Raw genomic sequence first — 23259 nt, forward strand, 5'->3', positions numbered from 1 at the left:
GTGTTGACAGAATGGGGACGCGTTTCCACAGCTCAGATTTTTATAATAATACCTCGAGGGAGTCTCTGGCAAAGTTTGGCCCAAATATAATTAGTTTGCACAGCTATTAGGGGCTGATAAAAGGTTTTAATTTGTGTGGAGATCTCTCGCATCTCAGACACTCCCGTTCCTTGCTCTTCCTCTGCTTCCAAATGCCAGCCGAGTGAAAGGCACATCCCGAGCCAGCGACACAAAGCCCTGCACGAACCAGGCAAGGAGGGAGAGCTCTGACTGCTAAAGAAGAGACAGAAAATCCGGTGAGCCGATGCTGTCAGCACGTTGGGGTTTTTGTCCTCACCGGGAACACGTGGAAACTTCCCCGGTCCTGCTGCTGCTGTGTGTATGCAGGGCTTACGAGATTGTCATGCAAATGGATCGGCTCGGGAACGAGACAAATAAGTCTCCTGTACTCTTCTTGCTATCGCTTTGCACGGGGCTGCGGCTCCCTTGTGCTGGGCGCGGTGCAAAGGCAGATGGAGGCCTGTTGCAATGCCACGGGAAGGCGGTGAGCAACGGGATGAGCTCAGGGGTGCAGACAGCTGTCTGCTTTTTGCTTGGGAAGAGCATCCCAGGTCTGCGTGCATCCCCCAATCCCGGGGAGCTGAGCATGCTTTGCCTCTGGTGAGGAGGGAAAGAGTGACACTGCAAAGCTGTGCTTAGGGAATATGCTGAAGCACAGAGTTGGTGTTTTTTTTTTGTTTTTTTTTTTTTTTTCTTCTTTTTTTGCTCCTTTCTGTAATGGAAAGGCATTGCCTCATTTGTAGCTGGTAGGGGTCTTGTTATTTTTGTATGAAAATGCATCTTGTAAAGGCAGCTGTGCCAAATATGCAAACAAATCAGCTGAGCGGGTTCATTTCCACCATGTGGAGAAACAAAAATATTACTTTTATATATATACACACGTAGGTACATAATCTCCTGTTGCTTTACAATAGCAAGAAGAACAAGGGCATCGCACTGGAGAGGAAAGACTAAGAAGGGCCATGCACAGTCAGCACCCAACATGCACGATGTGTTACCAGGGATTAAGTCACTCCTACCCCACCTTGCTCCCATAGCAGCCTTTTGGGGGCTAAATCTTCCTCCTGCTCCTGGCAGGATCCCATTGCAGCCTGCAACGCGTGCACAAGAACTTTGCAAGCCAGCACCGCCTTCACCTTGGCCAAAAACTGCTGCCTGTGCCACACTGGTACCAATGGAAATAAGCCACCAGTGACCCTTCTCCCAATGGATCTGTCCAGAGTGCACTGATTAAATGCACATCAAAATGGGTGGCAGATTTACAGGTTAACAATGATTTAGTGGAGTGCACCGCAGCCAAATTAATGCCGGCTATAATGTAGTTTACCTCATTAAACAATGCACACCAAGATCCTGTCTGTTGTAAAACAATTGGTCTCTGAAGCCTAGTGTTCATCTTCCAGGGTTGCTGGGAGATAATAAATGGGTAATATTCCGGCGATAATGGTAATGGAGTCACGGCTCAGAGCTAATATTATGGCAAAGCAGTAATTATTTCAACAGTAAACAAGGGGACGGTTGAGCTGCCGACAGGATTGGAGCCTGTTGAAATGCTTCAGTTAATTTAGCTGGAGCCCAGGCCTGCAGTGCCTCCTGGAAGGAGGATGAGGGTTGTTGGCTGAGCTTCTGCAAGATCCTGGGCATTGGCCTCTGCAGGCAGTCTGGAGAAAGGCCATGAGATCAGGGGAACACATACAATAAGGCAAGATGGGATGCCATGTCTGACAGAGCAGCCAACCCAGTCCAGGTCAACCCAGTTGAACCCAAACAAGCCCAACTGAACTTAAGTCAACCCAGTCAGATTCAACCCAGCCTCACCCAACTCAACCCAACCTAACTCAAACCAACTCAACTCAACTCAGTCCAACCCAATCCAACCCAACAATGCAGCTCTGGGTTGGTTCTCTGCTCCAGCCACAAGAGGTTCAATTCCTTTCCTTCACATACCATTGTTGATGGCCCATACAACAAAAGTCCTTCTTCACAAACTGGGGCTCACACCCCTACCTCCCCCAAGGTTGCAGTTGGCTCTGGCGTTTGCTCAGCTCAAGAAGATTCATACAACTAAATGTCATCTAAATACAGACAAGAAAGGCAAGACAGGTGCACTGGCCTTCTCCAGTGCCTTCTGAACCTTCAATAAGAGCCAAGAGACAGTGTAAAACCATACATAAGATCCAAGAGGAACACAGCAATAGGCACGAATCAGCTGCTCTGTGAGAGCCATTTCCCTGTCAAAATGACCAGCAGAGAGAACAATTCTCTGTCATTAAGTGAAAGTGGTTGTATAATCAAAAAATATTAGGCTGTTATAATCACAAAATAAACAAGAGAGTTAGGCAAAGTAGACTATGATAACAAAAGAGAATAAATGGAAGGCTTACCCTAATGCTGGGCTCACCCACAGAACTCCAGTAGAGGCGATCTGCAGAAGAGATCCTTCCCCACTGGCAGCCAGCTCTTAAATAGGTCTAGGAGGGGGGCAGCCAGGCTCCATCCCTTCCAGCAGCACAACTGAATTGCCTTCACCTGTGCTCCTCATGGCTCACCTCAGGTGATCAATCAGAGGTTCAGGCCGTGACTCAGCAGTTCCCATACAGTGGTAAATTGAGGCATGGTTAAAGGGAGCCCTTCCTGGGGACAAGGGTTCCCCTTGCTTCTCTCAGTGCCTCTTTTCTAGGCTCCAAGGCATCTCCTGCCTGCAGTCCAGAAAGTATCTGGAAAGATTAGGTGCAGCAAGCAATGCACTCAATGGACAAACATCTGAATGGAGGGGACGTGCCCCCTTCCTGGGGACATGCAACTCCTCAAGCTGGATGTTTTTTCAGCAGCTTTTCCTTTTATTTTAAGCCTTGCCAAGAGCCAGAGAGAATCAATAAATCCAAATATACCACACTTCTCCCAGAGTCCCTCCGCTGCTTTGCTGCTGATGTATAGACAGATGATCTCAAGAGACCTCTGCCACATCAGGCCACCATGTCTCATCTATCTTAAGTGCATATACAAGCTGTGATTACTCCCACACCCAAGCACCTCACGTCCTGAATGCATTTAGCCTCCCCTCAGCCCTGCCAGGCAACGGACTGCTGTCTCACCTCTCCCAGGGAGGAAGCAGAGGTTAACAGAACTGCTCACTGAGGACAGCTGGGTCATGGCAGGATGGGGCCCTCCAAGCATCACATCCCCCTCCAGGTGCTGCTGGCCCAGCAGCAATGCAGCACTGTGCCTGTGGGGCAGGGCTGGGCTCCTGCTTTCATTGCCGAGACTAATCCTAAGATTAATGAGGGATTCCCGCTATAAAGACCTTTTGATCAGCCCTCTTATGAGTAAATACACCATCAAGCCAAACCATAATGTTTTGCTACCCTGGCAGCCTCCCTTCTTAAGCCTTACACCAGAATCCATCATACTACTGCAATAATCAAACAGCAATTAGACAAAACCGTGGCAGAAAAGTCTATCAAGGGTTGTTAAGGATGACGAGTTGGATGCAGCCCTTGGCTCGGGATAGCAGCGAGCCCTTGGTGCCACTCACTGCAGTTCATCAGCACTTTTCCTGAGCTTAACAGGAGGCAAGACAAGTCTCGTGCCTGCCACAGGGATGCATTTGTTCACCAAGAGATGAAAACCAAACTGACAATGTGGCAATCACCACGACAACATCAGAGTTACCCCAAAAATAAAGAAAGAGCCCAGTAACTGTGGGAACACCTGCGTGACCAAAACCACACCATTAACCAAAAGGTCTCACCATTGTTTGCAGATGGCATCAGCACCGTGGTGCCAGGACCAATGCATCTGAAGTCCTCGTAACTTTGAGAGATTTCACCCTGCTGGAACACTTCTCTTGACTGACATCCCAGTGGGTTTGGCACAGGGGATGGAGCTGGCTTGCTGGGTGCTGGAGCTTGGCTTCCCAAATGGGTTTTCTGCCATGTGCAGCCCCCAAGCCCCTTGTCACAGCTGTGGCTTCTCAGCAGAGCCCTGTGATGGAGGAACGTGTGTCTGCACCCACCTCCTCCTTATTCCATTTCAACCTGTGCACTGAGAGGAGACAGGTGGCTGGGAAGGGACTGCAGTGGGATGGATCACTGGGGAGTTGAGCTGCTTTGGTGTCAATCCTCTGGGAAACCAGACTGCATGCTCCTTCCAGTGAGCAAACACTCTTATTTGCTTCTTTTCTCACCAAGAACCACAGAAAAGACTGAGAGCTGCCAAGAAAATAATAAAGCCCGTGAAGTGCTGCTGTGCAGAGGAGCACTCGTTGGTGCAAGTATGGGAAGCAGCTCCTCCAGCACTGGCATAGCAGCAGCCAGCTTTGGGTCCTGGATCTCCAAACCACAGCATCTCCTCCCAGGGAGCTCGTCATCACCTTGGCATCTTCTACAGCACCTCTGCACACCTGCTCTGGCTCTTATTTCAGTCCCTGTACTTCAAATCCTTGTCTCCTATATACATGCTGAATTGGAAACGTGCAAATAGAGCATCCCCAGAGGAAGGGAGAGGAACAGGAGCTACATGCAGCCACCAGAGCTGTCTTGGGCCATCCCTGTGCTCAGCACCCTCCTCTGTCAGGCAGGCAGAGCCAGGTAAATCTTTGCAATCATTTGCTCTCTTTGAGCTTTGAAGGCAGAATGCCTAATCATGGCCAAAATCGGGTAAGAGCTGCTGCTGCAAATTACACAGCACCACAGGTAATTTCTGATTAGCTCACTCTTCCTCTCGTGATGCATCCTCAGTTTCCATAGCAGCTAAGTCCTAAGTAAAATGGAAACATCTGGTTCAAGCACAGGTAAAGATTCCCTGAGGAAAGAAACCTGCAGGATGGCAGCAAACAGCGAAAATAACCCCTGTGAAAGTGAGAGGCACTGGGAGCTGGAGCCTGGTTAGGAGAGGATGGATGGGTGCAGGGGAGGAAGGCAGCGAGGGGCAGGGAGTGGGAGAGGAGGGTCCTGGGGGCAGGAGGGACGTGGGATGGAGAAACCTATCTTCCAGAGGCTCCTGTCAAGAGAGCAGCCTGAGATGGCACCGACTGTGCTTGCTCTCTGCTGGGGCCATGAGGAAGGATGGGTCTGGCCCAGCAGCTTGTACAGCGCAGACAAAGAGCAAAATCCGACTGCCCAAAAGCAGTGAGGAGAGGATTTTGAAGTCATACAGCCCCCAATGGGTGTGTATGGGAATTCACTTCCCAGCACTCCCACCCACACAGTTCTGCTCAGGGTTTGCTTTCCAATTAACGAGGCTACCAATTAATGCTCCACGCGTTTTCTTGTTGCTTTGCACCATTTCCAGCCCCTCTCTGATGCAACGTGTGAGGTTCCCTGGGGGGGGCTCTCAGCACGCAGCCCTGTGCCACACGCAGCCACCTGCTGTGGCAGCCCCAGCACTCCCAATGCACAGCACAACCCCAACCTGGTAAGCACCACCAATCCTCCACGTAAGAAAAAAAACTACATTATTCCTCTCCCAAGCCACCAGGCTGGATATTTCCCTAACAAAACCCTCCTGCATCCAGTTACATCTTTTCAGTGCACATCATCTTCTTTACTCAACTTCAGCACAACAGGCGAAGCAGCCAGCAGCACCTCCCAGCCCTTTTTGGGGTATTTTGGGCGACGTTTGACTCTTACCTTTGGGTGAGATGTGTCTCCAGGTGATTGTGGGGTCTGGCCTTCCTGTGGCTATGCAGGTGAGGCTGACGTTGCCACCTTCATTGATGGAGATGTCAGAAGAGATCTCGATAATTTTCGGCGACACTGCAGCGACACAAAGAAGGAAACACCACCATAACCATACAGCTCTCTCACTGACGTGGTCTGATTTTTGGGTGGTGCTGTGTGAAGCCAGGAGTTGGACTCAACGATCCTTATGGTCCCTTCCAACTCAATACTCTACAATTCTGTGCCTTAATTCCGCCACCCCAGTGCAACACGAGGCCCTGAGCGCGCACATGGCAAGGGGCCAGACCCAAAAAGGGGACATAAAAAAGAAAGGGGCTGACGATGGGAAACAGACAGGGAGCAAACGGGGCATTCCCCACCCAGCTGCTGCTCCCAAGGACCCCGTCCCTCGTTGTCCCCATCCCAGCTGCTGCACACACACTGCAATGTCTGCAATGGCCTTGCACGCATTGCCTCTGCTGTGCAGGTAAGTAATTTATTGATCCGTAAAGCACTCCAAGACGCTCTGGAAGGGATTATGTCATGCCAGTGCCGTGCAATAAAATAAGAAATGATGGATTTTTTGTGAACATGAGGGTGATTTAGGGTTTGTAGTTGGAAGTGTAGTTAAAGTACATTTTAAGTGGAAATCAAGGTGGGTAATGAATTATTCCCTGTTTTGAAGGGCTTCTGGGAGTTCATTTTTTTGCTGCTCTGGGCATGACGGCTAATCTGATAATCATGCATCGAATCAGGAGGTCCCAGAATGGGGCTCTGGGCAGGACAGCGGCCGTGAAGGCAACACCAAAGGAGATATTAAAATTCATCAGTGTCATTAAGCCCAGCATGAGGGCACACATCTCCTGGGATGGCCGGCTGGGAGATGCTCTGCCAACAGCCGTGTAGTCCACAGAGATTCAATTAATGACAAAGTGCTACAAGTAGGGAGGAACCAAGAAACCAATGCGTGCTTCCCACAATGGAGCTTTCAGAATCACACGGGCCATGGGGGTTTGATACTGAAGGGATGAGCAGTGCTGGAGCCAAAGGCCCAGGGAGGGGAGGGGTCGCCTTCCCTGGGGGTGTTCCACAACCATGGAGATGCGGCCCTGAGGGATGTGGGCAGTGTTGGTGGGAGCTGGACGGTTGGACTGAATGATCTCAGAGGTCTTTTCCAACCATAATGACTGTAGGATTCTAAGGAGCCCAGCTGACTGCAGCTGTCGGTCCCGCACAGTGATGCTATCTGCCATCTCCCATGCAATGCACACCGTACCAAGGAGGAACCTTGGCAATGTTTTTTAATTAACGGATTCGCATCACTCATATTTGGCTTGTTTTGCCGAGCTCACTGAGACTGGCAAACAACAAATTCAGCCTTTGCATTGTGATGCTGGTGCCGCGCACAGGGATTTGCATCCACACGGGTGACGGATAGAAATCTGCAATCAAATTAAATGACCAGATTCTAAAACATAATCAAAACAAATCGAACTTTGGTTTCCACTTCTCCTGAAAATGCATCCTGAAGGGCATCGCTTCCTGTTCCTCCCCAGCAGAGCAGCACCAGTGCTCCTGCAGTGTTTCATGCTGCTGGGGATGGGAAAGGGAGGTGAAATGATGGCTTTGGCCATGCAATGGGAGAATCTGCAGCACAACAAGTGCAAATGCAGCTTTTGGGAATGGCCCTCGGTCGGTCGGTCTCCAGCAATGCACTGCAGCCTGCCTGGGATGAGGTGAGGGCTGGGGAGCAGGAGAGCGACAGCGTCAGCAAAGTCTTTAGGAACCACTTAAATTAAAAGCGGTAGGATTTAACGCGACAGTTATTGTATGCTAATTAAACGTTTGAATAATTAACCACGCGCACTCTGTAAAATGCCTTTCTTGAGACTTAGCAGGTACGTCGTAAGGCTTTTACTACACTAGAGAGGGAAACTTCAATAAATAAGTGATCGCAAGTATATATTTAACATTATTTAATGGCCGCCGGTGCTGCCGTTCCCTCCACTCAAAGCTTTCCCCATCAGTCGGCACTGCTGCAGCACTGGGGCAGAGGAGAAATTCCTTCTGCTGAGCGCGGGACGCAGATGGAGCTGCGCCCCAATGGGAATGAATAAATAAATAAAGCTAAATAAATGCCGGCTTCCCAGGCGGGAACCTCTCCTTGCGGGCAGTCCTTTTGTGTTCAGCATCTCTCCTGCTCAGAAGTGATTAAACATGGCAGTGTTGGCCAAGCTGCTCCAGTGACACAGTGCAGATTTCCCCAGAGACTGGCTGGTGTTTCATCGATCTGAATTCTGCTTTTCCCCCCCTCCCCTTTTTTCTTGCCACAGCGATGGGAAAGGTCTCAGCGCATTGCCAAACTGCAAACCCAGAGCTCAGCTGGACTTGCATGCACGGAGTCCCAGGGACAGAAAGCAGCGTCCTTAAATATTTAACCAAGCCATATGGCACGTTACACGCTCAGGGTGTTCAGTCAGGTGATAGATGCCTGTGCAGCTCCAAGCATATGCACTTGCCTACACAGATGTACTCCCCAACTTGTGCTGTGTGCGCACGCACCCTCCTGGCCCTGGCACAGGCTGAACCTCCCAGCATCCATCCCAGAGCCAACACAGGTGCAAACGCCCCCTGCATGCACCCTGCAGCAGCCAAACGCAGTGCTGTGCACAGATGCTGAGTCCCTGCACTGCATCCAGCTTGTCCCTGTTGACACACACAGCCCAGGGCCTGGAGCAAGCTCACCACCAGATACGGGGGAAGGAGACCAGCATGAGCCTGCAAAGGTGCCTGCAATGAGGAACTGCGTTTTTTGGCTCAGCCACCTACATCCTGACCAAGATAGGAGATGGGGCTGCAGCATCTCTGCCTGCTATCTGTGCATGGGGTATTGCTGGAGACTGCAGAGCCCCAGCAATGCCCATGCCAGCAGCCTGCCAGCAAGACGGGCTCTGCTGGTAAGTCTTGCTTCCCCCTCATAAAACATGCAAACCTCCATCCTCCAGCATGAGCAACATCTGTTCCAGATCAAAGGCAACAGCAAAGAACATCTATAAAAGCATCTTGAAGCAAGAAAAAGAGGGAGACTCAGACTTGTGTTCTGCAGGCGATCTGTGATGTGCACTGGCAGCTTCCTGAGCATCAGGCTGCCACAGCTCGTGCCTTTAATAACAGACACTTTCCACTGTTACCCACAGACTACTCCGTGTTTTACAGCACACTGCTAGCAGGGCCCTGCTGCTGGGAGCCCCAGCCCTGCTCACTGCACTGCCAAGCATCACATCGAGCCCACACTGCTGCACCAACAACTGAGGGACAGCAGGGCTGGCTGCGATGAGGTGCAGGGACCCCAACACCAAGTCAGAATCATAAAGGTTGGAAAAGACCTCTCAGATCTCCAAGTCCAACCCCAAAACACCCCTCTGCCCACTGCCCACATCCCTCAGTGCCACATCCCCACGGTTATGGAACACCCCCCTGGACAGTGACCTCACCACTCCCTGGGCAGTCGGGCAGTGCAGCATCACTCTTTCAGTTAATAACTGTTTCCTAAAATGTGCTTTTAAATCAGGTGCTGCTACTCTCACACAGCCATAAGAGGAAAGCAGAGAGGGCATCACCCTTCCATAACACCAGCACAGCTCAGAAGCTGCACTGAGGAAGTAGTCCATGAAGTAGGAGGAACAGAAAGCATCCCCAGAGGCAGAGAGAGGAACAGGAGCTACATGCAGCCACCAGAGATGTCCTGAGTCGTGCAGGCTTGTATATAAAAAACTTCCAATTTTGAGTGCAGACCCTACCCCTGGTTTGCACAATCCCTTGGCCCAGCTTCACCAAAGGGCTCAGCCCCCCTCCCCCCAATCCCCCTGCACAAACCTGGCACTGGGAGAGGAGCCGGGAAACGAAGAGGACATACATAATGACCTTAATAAGCAATTAATAAATAACTAATGGCAATTGCTCGTTTTAAAGCAAGGCGTAATGAGATGTGTCATACAGCACTGAGATGTAACTAAATGATTTCCCGAGCAGATAATGCCTCCTATTGCAGCACAGCTCTCCGAGCTTGGAGGACACCAAATTTTTTACACCTGTCTCTGCAGCAGGTTATATGGCAAGGCATTGAAATAACTCAGAGGGGGAGGGGGGAGAAAGACGTTCCCAATCATTCATTAGTAAAGTATTTGTGAACGCTGATATAATTCACCGCATAAGCCGCAGGGCTTCTGCAGACAAACTTTATAGCTAAGTGCCAAAAGGGAGCCCAATCTGATTCCACTTACGACAGCATAAATCTGCGCTGCTCCTGCCGTCGTCAACAAGGGATGTGCCAGAATAAACACGGCACAAAAGCAGAGCCAGAGCTCAAGCATGACGACTTCTTTCTGACTCTGAGGTGGGTGCAGGTCGTCTGCCATCAGGCCAAGCAGCCTTAATGCTGGGTCGCCTGCTTTTGAGGCTCTGGAAGGATCCAGGTCTTTATTCTCCCATCTGCTCGACGAAAGGGAAAAACTAAGCCTCACATCTTGGGAAATAAAGCAAGAGCCTGCTTAGCATGGCTGTTAATAAATGGTTTCAGTGTACAGCCAGAATCCAGCTTTGAGAGACCCAGTATCTGCTTTCACATTATGGTGCCCAAAGGAGGTTAGAATCATAGAATCATAGAATGGTTTGAGCTGGAAAGGACCTTAAAAGCCATCTGGTCCCACACCGTGCATTGAACAGGGAGACCCACAGCTCCATCAGGAGCTCAGAGCCCCATCCCCTGATCCTGGGTGTCCGCAGGGATGGGGCGTCCACCAAACTGCTGAACTGCACTGGACACTTCCTTCCCTAAAATGAACCTAATGGTGCAGACCTCCTTTATAAAGCCCTTCATGCTTCTCATGCAAACGAAAATGAAAAAAAGAAAATTGAAAGCTGGAAGAAAGAAGTTTTTACATTGTCAGCCATGAAGAGATGCAGCTGAAGAAAGACTGCTCGACAGATCAGCTCCCTGTCTAGACAGATCTCATTTTCGGCTCCACGCACACTTCACAGAGCTAGGATCTAGTTTTCAGCTTCTGCTTTTTGCCCCCAAGTCACCTGGGATTCCCCCTGCCAGACAAGCAACGCCTCATGAAAAGCAGAAAATTGAAGGATCTCAGAGCCTTGAGACACCCGGCGTCATCTTCCCAGCATCGCTGACACCTCTCATCACAGCACTGCACGCAGCCACCTCCACGGCCATCAAACTGACAGGGACGTGGGGACACGTGGGGGCTGCAGGGTCCCCCGGGTGCTGCTGGAGGCTCCGTCGGACCCCTGGGAGATGTCACTGCACGGGGACGAGCGCGCCCGGCAAAGTTGGAACACGACGCCTGGCTAATACAAAGCTTGTCAAACCCATCACCTCCAAATGCTGAACGTCTTTATTAGATTCCTTTATCTCCCCCCGAGATCGGAGGGACACGACGAGACGATTCTCAGAGGAGATGTCATCATCCAGAAACTAATTAAAGGCTGTGCGGGAAGTCGGGCCACGCGCACTCTGGAGAACAAAACGCATTAGCAACTGGAGTCGAGAAAAATATTACAAGTGAACTTCAGATCAGAGAGGGAGAGCGAGGGACTTGACAATAACTCTCCTCTCTGTTTCTCCCCTGCTCGTCCTCGATAGCCGTCCCACAGCAAGGGCTGAGAGCCTGGGAGCAGATCCTGCCTTGTGATGGATGCTGAAGGATGCTGGATCCGGGTAGCGCCTTGGGAGAAAATCATCATTTGGATTTGTGGAATTTCCCTTTTTTTATTTGGTTGGTAAAGCTGCTTGCTGCCTGCCGGTGAGCTGCAGGGGATGCTCGATGCCTGTGCCCTGCTCTGCATGGAGTAGTGATGGGCAAAAAACCAGGGAGGAAGACAGTGAAGAGAAAGGTGCACCAGAAATCTTACCATGATGCTCAGGAATGATACGACAGTAAGATGCGATAGGATAGACAGAGCCTGGGGACACAGGAACCACAGGTGGAGAGATTTCTGCATGGGGACAGTCCTACTAACTACACCCTACATGCAACTGGGGCTCACATCAACTGAGATGCATGTACCATCCTGCTACAATCACAGAACGCCTTAGGTTGGAACGAACCTTAATGATCATCCCGTGAAAGTCAGCTCCTCTTCCCATAAGCAGCCCTGCACGCAGGTCCTGCAGCAGCCCCCCATGTGTTCCCCACTCCAGGATGGGCGCTATGTGAGCTGAGCCTGCTGAGCCAGCCCACATCACTTCCCTTGCAGAGAGGAACGCACAGGAACAAAGAGCTCCAACATCCTTCCCAAAGATAAATCAGATGCTCTAATGCAGCCCGCATCTCCAATGAATATAGGGCAGGTGTCTCTGAAGTGAAGTATTAGTTAAAGTGATGCTCTTTAAATTACATTTTGGCTATTTCAAGCAGACAGGTTGTGTGTGGGTTGCTTTTTTTTTTTTTTTTTTTTTTATGATCTATCTAGAGGCTTAAAAAGACACAGAGAGAAATAAATCTCCCTTCCATTAGAAACACACTATGCTCTTGCATATTTGTTCTTATCTTCGCGCTCTCCTCCGCGCTCCCTCTCCCCCCGCTCAAGCACAAAATAAGTGTTTCTGATTACTCTTTCCACACCGACACTGATCTCGTTGCAGGAGCCCAGGGATAGCTGCAATGGTCGCCTGATGCTCCCACCTCCACACTGCTTTCCTGTGAAGAGGAGAGAAAGCCCCAGCTTTGGGCTGAGCTGCTGCCGTGCTCTAGCCGTATCTTCCCCTCTGTTTGTGTCCCTTTGGCCTCTTTCATCTACTTTTGTCCCTCCTGCCCTCTCTGAGACATCTTTCACTGTTCCAGGGGCTGTGCCAATGAGACACAAAAATACAGTGTGTTCCGTGGGGTCAGATGGAAGCAATCCTGAACCACACATCAGCCATAAACCTTGCTGGAGATACGCACGGCTGCCGTGTCCTCAAATCCCCCATCTGCCTGCAAAGCCTCGAGCTGTTCCTCCACACTGCCGGCAGCGGCTCTGCTTGCTGTTATTTTTCCTCCCCGTGCCTTGGCATCCCCAAATAATTGTTCGTCCTGTGCTTCCACCCCAAGCTCCATCAATTTCAGGAGCCTCCTCAATCCTCCTCAATCCCTTTCTTTTTGCTCGCGTTCAACTCCGGTGAAAAATAAATGGACTGGGCAGGGAGCACGGCCCCATTATCTTCTGATTAGGAGGTCTTGAGGCCAGCACTGCTACTGCTGACCAACCCCTCTGCTCGCCTGCTCATGAAGCAGGAGGTCAGCAGTGCCCGGCAGCCTCACGAGAGCCGTGGGCGAGGTGATTTATGCCTCCAGATGCCGCCGCTCCTCTTGTCTGCTGGGATCACATTGCTCAGCATGCGACCCGCCAGCGCATCCATCATCCATGCTGGGGCATCCCACAGCCTCCCCGTTCCATCTTTCAGCACTTCTTTGCATAGCCTGGAGCTTGTGTTCCCTCCTTGGAGGCTGTGGGGGTCTCCATGCTTCCCTTGCTCATCCCACGGAGCATCTCTGGTCTCGCACAACTTGAAGCCATTACCTTTCATCCTAGTTGCTGTGTGATGACCCACATCACGCAACCCACAGCTCCTCACCCCTTATCATCTCCTTGAAAGGGAGGTGCTAATGGTTAGCCCTCCAGGTTCAACGATGCTGGAGGACAGGATGGTCCCTGCTGCCTCAATTCGCCTTCATGTGCCTGGAGCTCAACACTGTGCTGCAGGTGCTCATTACCTGTGTACATCACCATGTTCATTTCTTGGGCTCTGCCAACGGTGTTGGCATTAACCCTACTGTCACAACACCCCCACGTATTACAGAATCACAGAATCACAGAATCACCCGGGTTGGAAGGGACCTCAAGGATCATGTAGTTCCAACCCCCCTGCCTAGCAGGGCCACCAAACACACACATTCAGATCAGGTTGCCCAGGACCCCGTCCAACCTGGCCTTGAACACGTCCAAGGACGGGGCATCCACAACCTCCCTGGGCGGCCCGTTCCAGGGCCTAACTACTCTCCTTGTGAAGAACTTCCCCCTAACATCCAACCTAAATCTTCCCTCCTTCAACGGGAGTACTATTACTTCTATATACATATACTTCTACGGGAGTACTATTATTACAGATGGGGAAATGAGACCCAAAGAGCAAACGGCCCAAAAGCACCCATTAGGATTGATGCTCAACCAGCACCTGCTATCCTGCCAGGCTGTGCTGAGCACAGCAAGATATCCACACACAGAGCTGCGATTAAAATTTCCTCAAGAAATTTCTACCCACAAATATGCAAAGTTGGACAGAGTTAAAAGCAAAGGCACCAGCAGGCGGGGACAGCGGCGCGCTCTGCGTGCGTGGGGGCTGCTCTCGTTTTCCATGAGGAATGTGCCTTCATTTCCCATTTCTCCTCAGTAAAACCCTCCAGCCTTCATCTTGGCCACCCTCGCGCCTCTGAGAAAGCCCTAAAAGCCACAGGGAGTTATCTTCCCCCAGAGCATCCTTTAATTTTCCTATTTGTCTTGCTAATGCCCAGCCTCACCGGTGGCGCTGCGTATTCCCCCTGCGCTCGTGCTTTCCAAGGAAGGAAGGAATATTTTTACCCCTTCCTTCCTACTCCTCCTTCCCCTCCATTTAATCATTTTGGAGGCTCTTTTTCCGGAATTTCCTTTCTTTCCTTTTCCTCTTTTCATTTCTAAAACCTGCGGTTCTCAGATTCAGAATCATCACTGTTTTTTAACTTGTCTCGAGCCTCTTTAATTAAGTTACTTTCCATTATTTTTTATCTAGTCCATTTGTCTACATCCCCCTCGCCCTCCCCTATTCTTCCCTTCCTCCCCCAAGGCAGGCTGGGTACGAAATCTTACATTTCCATTTGGCTAACAATCACTTTGAATTTTTAAATGCTATTAAATTGGATCACACCGGTCACTGGACGGGAGTTGTCGAGCTGTGATATTTACTTGTGCCAGTCAAAGGGAAATGAAATTGCAGCGGAGCAGGGGGAGGTGGGGGGGAGCACAGATTTATTCTGCCCGCGGTGCTCACAAACAGCCACAATCCCTTTGGATTTTAGAGCGAGTTCAAAGGAAACTCTTACGCTCAACCATGAATGCATTGTAATGTCTTTAATAAATCAATTACTTGTTGGCAGGGAAGTGTCACTGCATCTCCAATCCTTGTAATCACCTCCGCCTTGCTGTGTTTTAAGGGCTGAGGTGAAAAGGGAGCCTGGAGGAGGAGTGGGGTAAGGCAGAAAGAAGGGGGGAAAAAAAAGAGAGAAAAACTTCTGCACCGTCTGGCCAAAAAAGAACCAAAAAACCAAAAAAAGAGAGAGAGAGCATGAGGAAAACACAATCCCACACATGCTGCACGTTACTTAGGGGCAGGATTTGTGCTCCTGCCTCCAGGAGGGTGCTGGTATTCCAATTTCACTAAAAGAGGCCTTTTTAGGCTGGAAAATTTGCTAAAAAGCAGGCGAGCAGGATTTGATTACAAAGCAGTGCTGGCCAAATCCAGCCCCTCCTCCTCTCTCTCTGCTGACAATATCCTCCCCTCCACAACAACAATAATCTGAGCACAAACAGACACGAAGCTTTTCAGAAAGTAATGAACTCCGGCTGGAGCCAAGGCAGGAAGGGTTTAATGTTTAGCTCAGAAAGCTTGGCGAGGCCATCAATTATATAGCCCTGCTGCTGAAGGAGCAAAAAATATTATTTCAGACAGACATGGCCCAGAAGAAAAGATAGAGAAGGAAAACACTGCAAGAAAGAATTAATTCCGTGAGAGAAGTGCTTGCAAAAGAGGAGTGGGATGAAAGCTGGAGCTCTCAGGATGAAGCAAGTAAGGGACTGCAGAGGGCATGGCATGGACAGACATCTCTGCTGAGCCCAGGAAGAGTAAGGGGAGCCCACGGACATCCTATGGGGCTGCCATCATCACCGCCTTGCCCCATGTTTGGATCCAGCTCCATCAATAGGGCCAGGAAACCCACACCAGCAATATTTCAGGACCTGTATTTCACAGATTCATAGAAACACCAAGGTTGGAGGGGACCTCCAAGATCACCAAGTCTAACAGCCCACTCATTTCCACACGCATTTCCCAAAGGTCACACATTCCCCATCTTTTTTCGAGGCTTTTTCCTTTCTCGTTCCCCACTTGCCATTTTTCCTCCCATCTCCTTCTGTAAATCTTTCTTCCTCACTGCACCACCGGAACAGAAAAGCAGAAAAAAAATAAAAAAAAGCCAGCAGGACGAGAGCACAAAGCTCCCAGCACGTGTCCCTCCAGTCCCCAATCTCATTTTCCAAGTTTCAACCTCTCCAAAGCAAAAAAAGCCCCATTTCCCCCCCTTCACTCTCCCCTAGGCTCAGTGACCCCTCCAGCCCGTCCTTAAGCTCGCAGATATTTGTCGAGCTTTTCCAGCAGCTGTTCCCTTGGCCTCTCCTTTATCTCCAGCATTGTGTTCACATCTGCTTCCCACTCTGCCTCCTTTTCCCTGCCGCTGGGAGCTGGGTTTTAAATCACTGCTCAGCGCTCCGGCTGCCAGATGCGGATTTCATACTGCCCAGCATGCTCCGTTTGGATAGGTATCCAAAGGCCGTGTGCAAGCTCCTCTGCCTCTTTTTTTCTTTTCCCCTCCTCCCTTTTGGCCGCAGAGCCAGCTTGGCTCAGGATCCATGTTCCGACACCTGGTTGTTGGCAGCTTGCAGCCCTGGCACCGATGCGCTGCGTGCGGCTCCGCGATAGGGATGGGGAGGGCAGTGCGACCCAGCCGGGCTATCAGGGATGTGCTGGTGGCCGTCCCTGCATGGGCTGGCAGCTGTCCCACCACTGTATCCCCACAGCTTCGCCTGGAGGTTTGGCTGAGCCCAGTTCTGGGATTTGTGAGCTAGCAAAGTGCAGCTCTGGACAGCATCGCGCAGGAGATGTGTTCAGGACAAGACATCGCCATCTGCAGCCACACTGCCTGCCTCTGAGTGTGGCAATTTTGGCAAAGCAATAAGCAAAAGCCCTGGGGAGCAAACAGACGGGGGCACACAGGAGGATGCCACGCTGCTGCCTGTGACAAAACTCCTCTTTTGGATTGCAGTCTCTCTGTGCTACCCAAACAAGCGAGGGCAGCACTGTATAACACACATCCTGACTTCCCCAAAACTCATCTGCCATTTTTTCATTGCAAGATCGCACCCTTGGCCCCCTGCACCCTGCACCCTGTGCCATGAACCCCCACAGGTGCTGCCCTATGTATGGCAATGGTGAAGGCAGCACCAAGCTGACCAAACCTGCTGCAACCAGAGTGCTGTTGCTGGACAGGCTCCGGGGGGACTGGCCATAAAATCAGCTCTAAAGGCCAAAAAGAAGAGCCAGATTAAAGTATCAACTCAGAATTTATGCTCGGGACTTAAGGTTTAATAATGCAACAGAAAATCAATATTTAATAAAGCAAATGATGGAGAAAAACAGTGAATGGGAGATGAGCTGCTGCTCCTGTTTTCAAACATGTGAGTCCCGGAGGAGCCGGGTTGGCAGGATGGATGTGACACCAGATTGCCACGCGAGCTGGCACGCAGGGCGCGAGGTCCCATCGCTTCCAACTGCAGTGTCAAAGGGCTCGCAGGTCTTTTATTAAAGGACAAACAAGGAATTAGAGCAGTGGTCAGAGTCCAAATACCCATGGACAGCAACCAAATGCTGATGCGTGAGGGGAGCCAAGCAGCTGCCTTGCGGAGCGGGCCCAGATTTGCACTTGAGATGGAGAAATGTGGGCAGGCGGGCAGCACCGTGCCCAGGCTCCAAATGTACAGAGCAGGGTTGGCCAGGACCTGCTGACCAAGGAGGGGGAGAGCAGAAGGTCTTGGAGCACTGAAACCTGCCTTCCATGCCAGGATGCTCTCCTGACGTGCAGGAGAGGGAATGGGGGTGGTAACTGTGGGGTAGCAGCAAGCACACTGGGCATCACTGCCTGCCAGGCATGGTGACAAAGCGAGCGCACAGCGAGCATCGAGGGATGCGACAGGGATGCAGGGACAGAGCAGCAGCTCTGACTCCCTCCCCTGGAGCTGGGAGCAAATTGCACTCGGTGTGCATGGCATCGGGATGCTGTCCTTCTGCTGCATGCTGCAGATTAAAGATGCATCCTGCTATAAGTGCATCCAAACCCTACAGATTCATCCATGCCCCCAAATGCATCCATGACCTACAAATGCATTCAAACCCTGCAAGTGCACTCAAGCCTTACAAATGCACCCAAGTCCAGCAACTGCACCCAAACTGTACAAGTGCACTCAATCTCTGCTAGGGCCTCAAAGCACTTTTTCAGATTTTGGGTTCTCCTTCAAGAAACTGAAGATACTGAATCCCACTGCTGCCATGCCTGGTGCTGCACAAAACGCTGATGCCCTGTGCTGAGCTGCAAAGCACCCCCTGAAATGACCACCACTACAATACCAAATACCCTGCAGTAGCTCTCCTTCCCTCCCAGTCCCCCTGTCCCACCTCTTACTCTATGCCCACCCATCTCCACCCCAGAAACAGGGTGAGCTTTCCTCATGCTCAAAAGTCAGGAAGTGTTTTTTGTTGGTCCTTTCCCCATGCCCACCCAGGCAGTGGTGGGTGCTGCCTTGGGTGCACAGGGCTCACCCATAGGTGAAGGAGGAGGGGAGCTGCAGCCCGCTGGATGCAACCAGCGTGGCTCAGGATGCACAAGGCTGCACCCATTGCATCCCATCCCCTCGGGCAAACCCAGCGTCACAAAGTTTGGGGACTCAGGGTAAGTAAGCCCTCTCAGAATGGCTCACTCAGTTACAGGTGCTCAGCTCTCCCCAGTGCCCTTGGATGGAGCCCCTCCATCACCGCCGTGTGCCGGGTTGCCTGCCTGGCCCTGCGGCAGGGCCATAATTTGTAGCTTGTGCTGGGATCCTTCACGATGAAAGATGACATATAAATATAAAACGTTATCGCTCCATAACAGCCACATGCTATAAAACGCCGGGCAGAAGGATCTGGAACTAGATGGAGGCAGTGCTTTAAATCCTTCCCCGCAGAGTTACTACCGCTAAAACAACAGCCCTGCTCCAAAGAGCTCCAGCACAGAGGGAGGAGAAGAAAGGCTGCGATAACGACACCCGATCGCAGAGTTGGGTGAACAGAGCGACTTCACAGCACAATGACCTTCCCCCCTTCCCCTGCCAACAGCCCCGGGAGCTGCAACACGGCCACCCCGGCCCCATCTCCTCCATCCACCCCTGCTGTGCTGTGCGGATGCCTCTGTGTTACTATAGGAACGATACACACCGCTCCCCGTGTTCCCCTACACTGCGTTGACTCCGCGATCGCGATAACAGCGCTGTCACTGCAGTAACGTTACACTGTTGAGGTCTCACTGTTCTCCCCTTAATTTTATTGTCGTAAGATTAAATTGCAATAATGTTATTGAGCTGCCATTAGCGTTGCCATGGTAACAATAGCATTAAGGCAGCGCTATCGCGTTACAGCGGTCCTACCGCTCCGCCGCAAATATTTTAACGTAGTAAAACAAAAGAGATGACTGCAGTAACATTCAATGGCAGCCACCTCATTAACCCGCCGCTGGCTTTGCCAGGCTGAACACTACTTTGGGACCCGTGCGTGGCGGTGGGGAGATGCTCATCTCCTTTGGGATGATGGAGGATGACTCGTGCAAGACCTGCAGAAACCCAACATCCTCCTCCGGCTCTGCCTGGGGAGCTGTGAGATTTTGCAGAGCACTTTCAGAGCTGCTGCTGCTGAATGGCTCCAGGTGATGCAGGTGACCTCCCCCTGAAAGCCTTTGCAGAGCATGGGTGAATGGAGCTGCTGGGAGCTTGCGTGCACAGAAAGGCTCAAAGAAGAGCAGGCTCTTGCTTTGCAGAGAGGAGTGACCCGAGGGTGACCTGTGTGTCTCTGTGGGAGTAGCAAAGAGTTGCACTGAGCTCGCCTTGCCACAACCAAAGCACGCACGGCTGATGCTGGGAGGCATGGAAATAAAGGGAACTACAGGGTGCTGGGAGGTGGGAATGGCCCCGACGAGATCACTGCATGCCCCCACATACCTGGGATGTCACAGCACTGCAGTGCAGGGTCTGCATTTGCACTGCTTAGAGGAACCTGCTGGATTCCAGTGTTAGCAGTTCATCAGGGGACAAAAGCAGAGAAACTACCCGCAGCTGTGATGCACGTGAGGCATAAAAGCATGCAGGAAATGAAAACGGTCCGTGTCCTATGAGTCACTACCCTTCCCTTCCCCTCACTTCAGTCTCCTGCCAATTCTCTCTGTATGGGAGCAATGACATTCTTTACTGGGCATTTGTTTGCTTCTGGCCCTACCCAAAATACCATTCACCTCCCCATCCCTCCCACTATTCCCTGTGCCAGTGTCCCCAGGAAGGAAGATGCACTGCAGGACATGCACCCAGTGGAGACCAGCACAGTTGGTCCCTCTAGCAGCAGGAGAGCCTGAAACTGCGTTGAGAGCAGGGACAAGTGCTTGGTGCAAGTCCCAGAGTCTGTTTTCCCCCCTCCTGCCCCACGCTATAATTGCTAATTAATAATAATGCTCAGCTCTCAGATAGCGCATTCCATCTTCAAAGACCTCTGTCGACATTACCAAATTAATCCTCATCAACCCCCCTGTGAAGTAGGTGACAATTATTATCTCTGCCTTGCAGATGTTAAACTGATTTGCAAAGGGGTCAAGTGACTCTTGGGGGCTGGGACAGCCTGCCCAGCCCCAAAGTGGGTACCCAGACACTTGGATTCAACCTGAGGGTTAAACTCCTCCAAAATCCCACTTCTTGCACCATCAGAAGTGACCAGACCCAGTGCCCAGCCCTCATCATCCCTATCCACCTTGTTTTCCCTGCAAGCTGCCTTTGCACAACAGCAATAACAGCTGCAGGGTCTGATCCTCCTGCATTACTGTGTGAGCCCTTCCTTGCTCACATGCCAGGCAGGCAGCAGCAGTGCCCTCAAAAAGTTATTCCCGACCTCCCTTGAGCCAAAGGAGCTTATTGCATCAAAGGAAAATTAATTGGGCAGAGTTCAGAGCTTGAAACAAAGCCGGGGTGGGGCTGTGAGCCCCATCAGATGCTTTATCACTGCAGAACACACCTTGGCAGTGATGCTATGGGGTGGCAGTGATGCTTGGGTCGAGGTGCCAACCCAGTGCCAGCTCCCACCCCAGAGCAGCCCTGTGTCACTTATGCCCACTGCCCCCAACTCCAGCAAGCTGGTAATTAGTTCCCATATGAAAGCAGGGATTTGCAGATTAAGCCCAACACAGGAAGGAGAGGGAAAACTCATTTACACCAAACAAAAGGGGAGGGGTGATTACTTGCAACGGTGACAAAAGAAAGAGCCAGATAGGGGCAAAGAAAGTGATAAAGCAATGGAAAGTGCTAATATCCCCCAGTTGCATTCCCTTTTTATTTTTTTTTTCCCTGCTTTCTTTCTAAGCACTAAAATTCCACCATTTTCTATCATGCAAATTCGCGTGTCTAAGTGAGATTAAGCTCCGGCAGCACCCGTGCCTCCTTCACCAAGTCCATTTCCAGCACTGAGATAAGGCCAACTTTCCATAATGCATCTTACAAGGCAGTGGGAGTGTTGTGCAGGCGCGCGTCGGAGACGGCTTATTATCAATACAAATAAGAGCTTTCCAGACACCATCCTCCTCCCTCCTCTCCTCTCGCTTTTCAGCCCAGCGACCTGGAGAACAGAGGCTTAAATAGCTGGAGTGCCCCTGGGGAGAGGGAGAAGGAGCTGTGTGTTAAATAAACCCACGTGGGGAAGGAGGAGAGAAGAGCATTACTCTTCAAAGGTCAATGGGGCCAAACTGAAGCCTTCTTCTCTGCCCTGGGTTTCCGCATCTCTTTACGCACAGAGCTCACTCACAGAATCCCACTCACAGGATCATTCAGGTTGGAGAAGGATCACCACGTCCAACCCCATCATGCCCACTGACCGCGTCCCCCAGGGCCACATCTCTGCTGCTTTTTAACACCCCTGGGGATGCTGAGCCCACCGCTCCCTGTGCAGCTGTGCCAATAACATCAGCACGCTTTGCTGGGCGCTTCTCCCCACCTTCACCCCAAACCCCACGTGTGCCCTCAGAGTCTGAGCATACTGCTGAAAACATGGACAGCCACGCTTCCCTGCTCTGTGCTCCTGCAGCTGCAGCCCCTCCTGACAAGAAATCCATGAGGAAGCCCTGGGATGTGCAGGGGCCACCTCCCAGACACTGCAGACAACACAGGCTCTGCCCCAAAGGTTCATTTTCAGCTCCACGCCAAACAGGCAGGAGGTGGCTGGGAGCTCCTTCCTCGCTCTTTGCACCTTTTGCAGCGATGTTGCTGCCTCACATCAATTTCACATCACCGACACCCAGCCTGACCTCACTTAAAACAGTCCCCAAAATAGCAGGTCCAAACTTTGATGCATTCAGAGCCACAGGGCTGTTGTCTCCTTCCTGGGCTCATTTGTCCCATATTAGTGCTGAGGCTCGCTGGCAATGGAAGGGGGAGATGCAGTGATCTGCTATTCCTGGATCAGCAGCCATCACCTTTTGCCTTTCAGGAGAAGGATTTCAAGAGTGACGAGTTTCTGAAAGCCTGACCAACAAGGAAAGGTGGGAGAAAGAGGGCTCCAGTGGGATCAGAAAGCAGGTGGTTAAGGGGCAACAAGATAACAACCTTCCCAAAAGCAAAAGGTTGTAACAAAGAGGACATTGATCAATTGTTCTCCACATCCGCTGGGAATAGGATGAGAAAAACTCCACTTGATTTGCAACAAAGAAGGTTCAAGTTAGATATTAGCCATAGCCCATACATTTCCTAATTATAAATGTAGCAGAGCAGTAGAATGGATTGTCTGGGGAGATGGCAGAATCTGCTTCGTTAGAGATTTTCAAGAATAGTTCTCACAAATGTTTGCCAGCGCTGTCCCTGCCTCGTTGCAGGGGGACAGGCTAAATTAGCTCTGGAGGTGCCTTCTGCCCACCTATTTTGGGATCTCAGCCATCAGTAGAGTCAACCTAGAAATAAATGCGCGGCGTTTCCCTTGCTGCAGCGCGGCCATCCTCGGGTTCCCAATGGCTTTCAGTTTCCTCTCCCCCTGCTGCCACAAAGGACCATTTCCAACGCTCATGTCCTACAGAAAGCTCCTTTTCCCACCCCATCCCTCTTCTGTTTTTCATTCTTTCCCCCACAGACCCACTCCATCCAGAAGCTCCATGAGGGATGATGAGCTCCAAGCTCTCTCCATACGGACGTCCCCCCACACCCGGGGGCAGGAGGGATGCACTCGTCTTTAATTGGGGTCACTCCAGCAATCCTCCCTTTGAGGAGGCTCACCTCCATGCACCCTGCTGCAGAACACACTACTGCCTCATTCCACCCAAGAGATGGCTGAGCAAGCCAAGCAATAACTCTTGAAATGAGGGGCCTTGCTTCCAAGAGCCAGCATTTCCTCCAGCAGCAGGAAGGA

General features: G+C 51.2%; 1 protein-coding gene across 10 annotated transcripts in view; it reads right to left on the reverse strand.

The window, feature by feature from the left end:
- LOC128087678 (protein CEPU-1) overlaps window positions 1–23259 on the reverse strand; it is a 307830-nt gene that overhangs the window by 16393 nt on the left and 268178 nt on the right. For all 10 annotated transcript variants that reach the window (XM_052697522.1, XM_052697521.1, XM_052697516.1 and 7 more), the window contains one exon: window positions 5691–5816. In XM_052697522.1, coding sequence (XP_052553482.1) covers window positions 5691–5816 — 126 coding nt within the window. The remainder of the gene's footprint in view (window positions 1–5690; window positions 5817–23259) is intronic.

This window comes from Tympanuchus pallidicinctus, unplaced genomic scaffold (assembly GCF_026119805.1).
Source record: "Tympanuchus pallidicinctus isolate F22 unplaced genomic scaffold, pur_lepc_1.0 scaffold30, whole genome shotgun sequence".
NCBI classification, from domain to species: domain Eukaryota; kingdom Metazoa; phylum Chordata; class Aves; order Galliformes; family Phasianidae; genus Tympanuchus; species Tympanuchus pallidicinctus.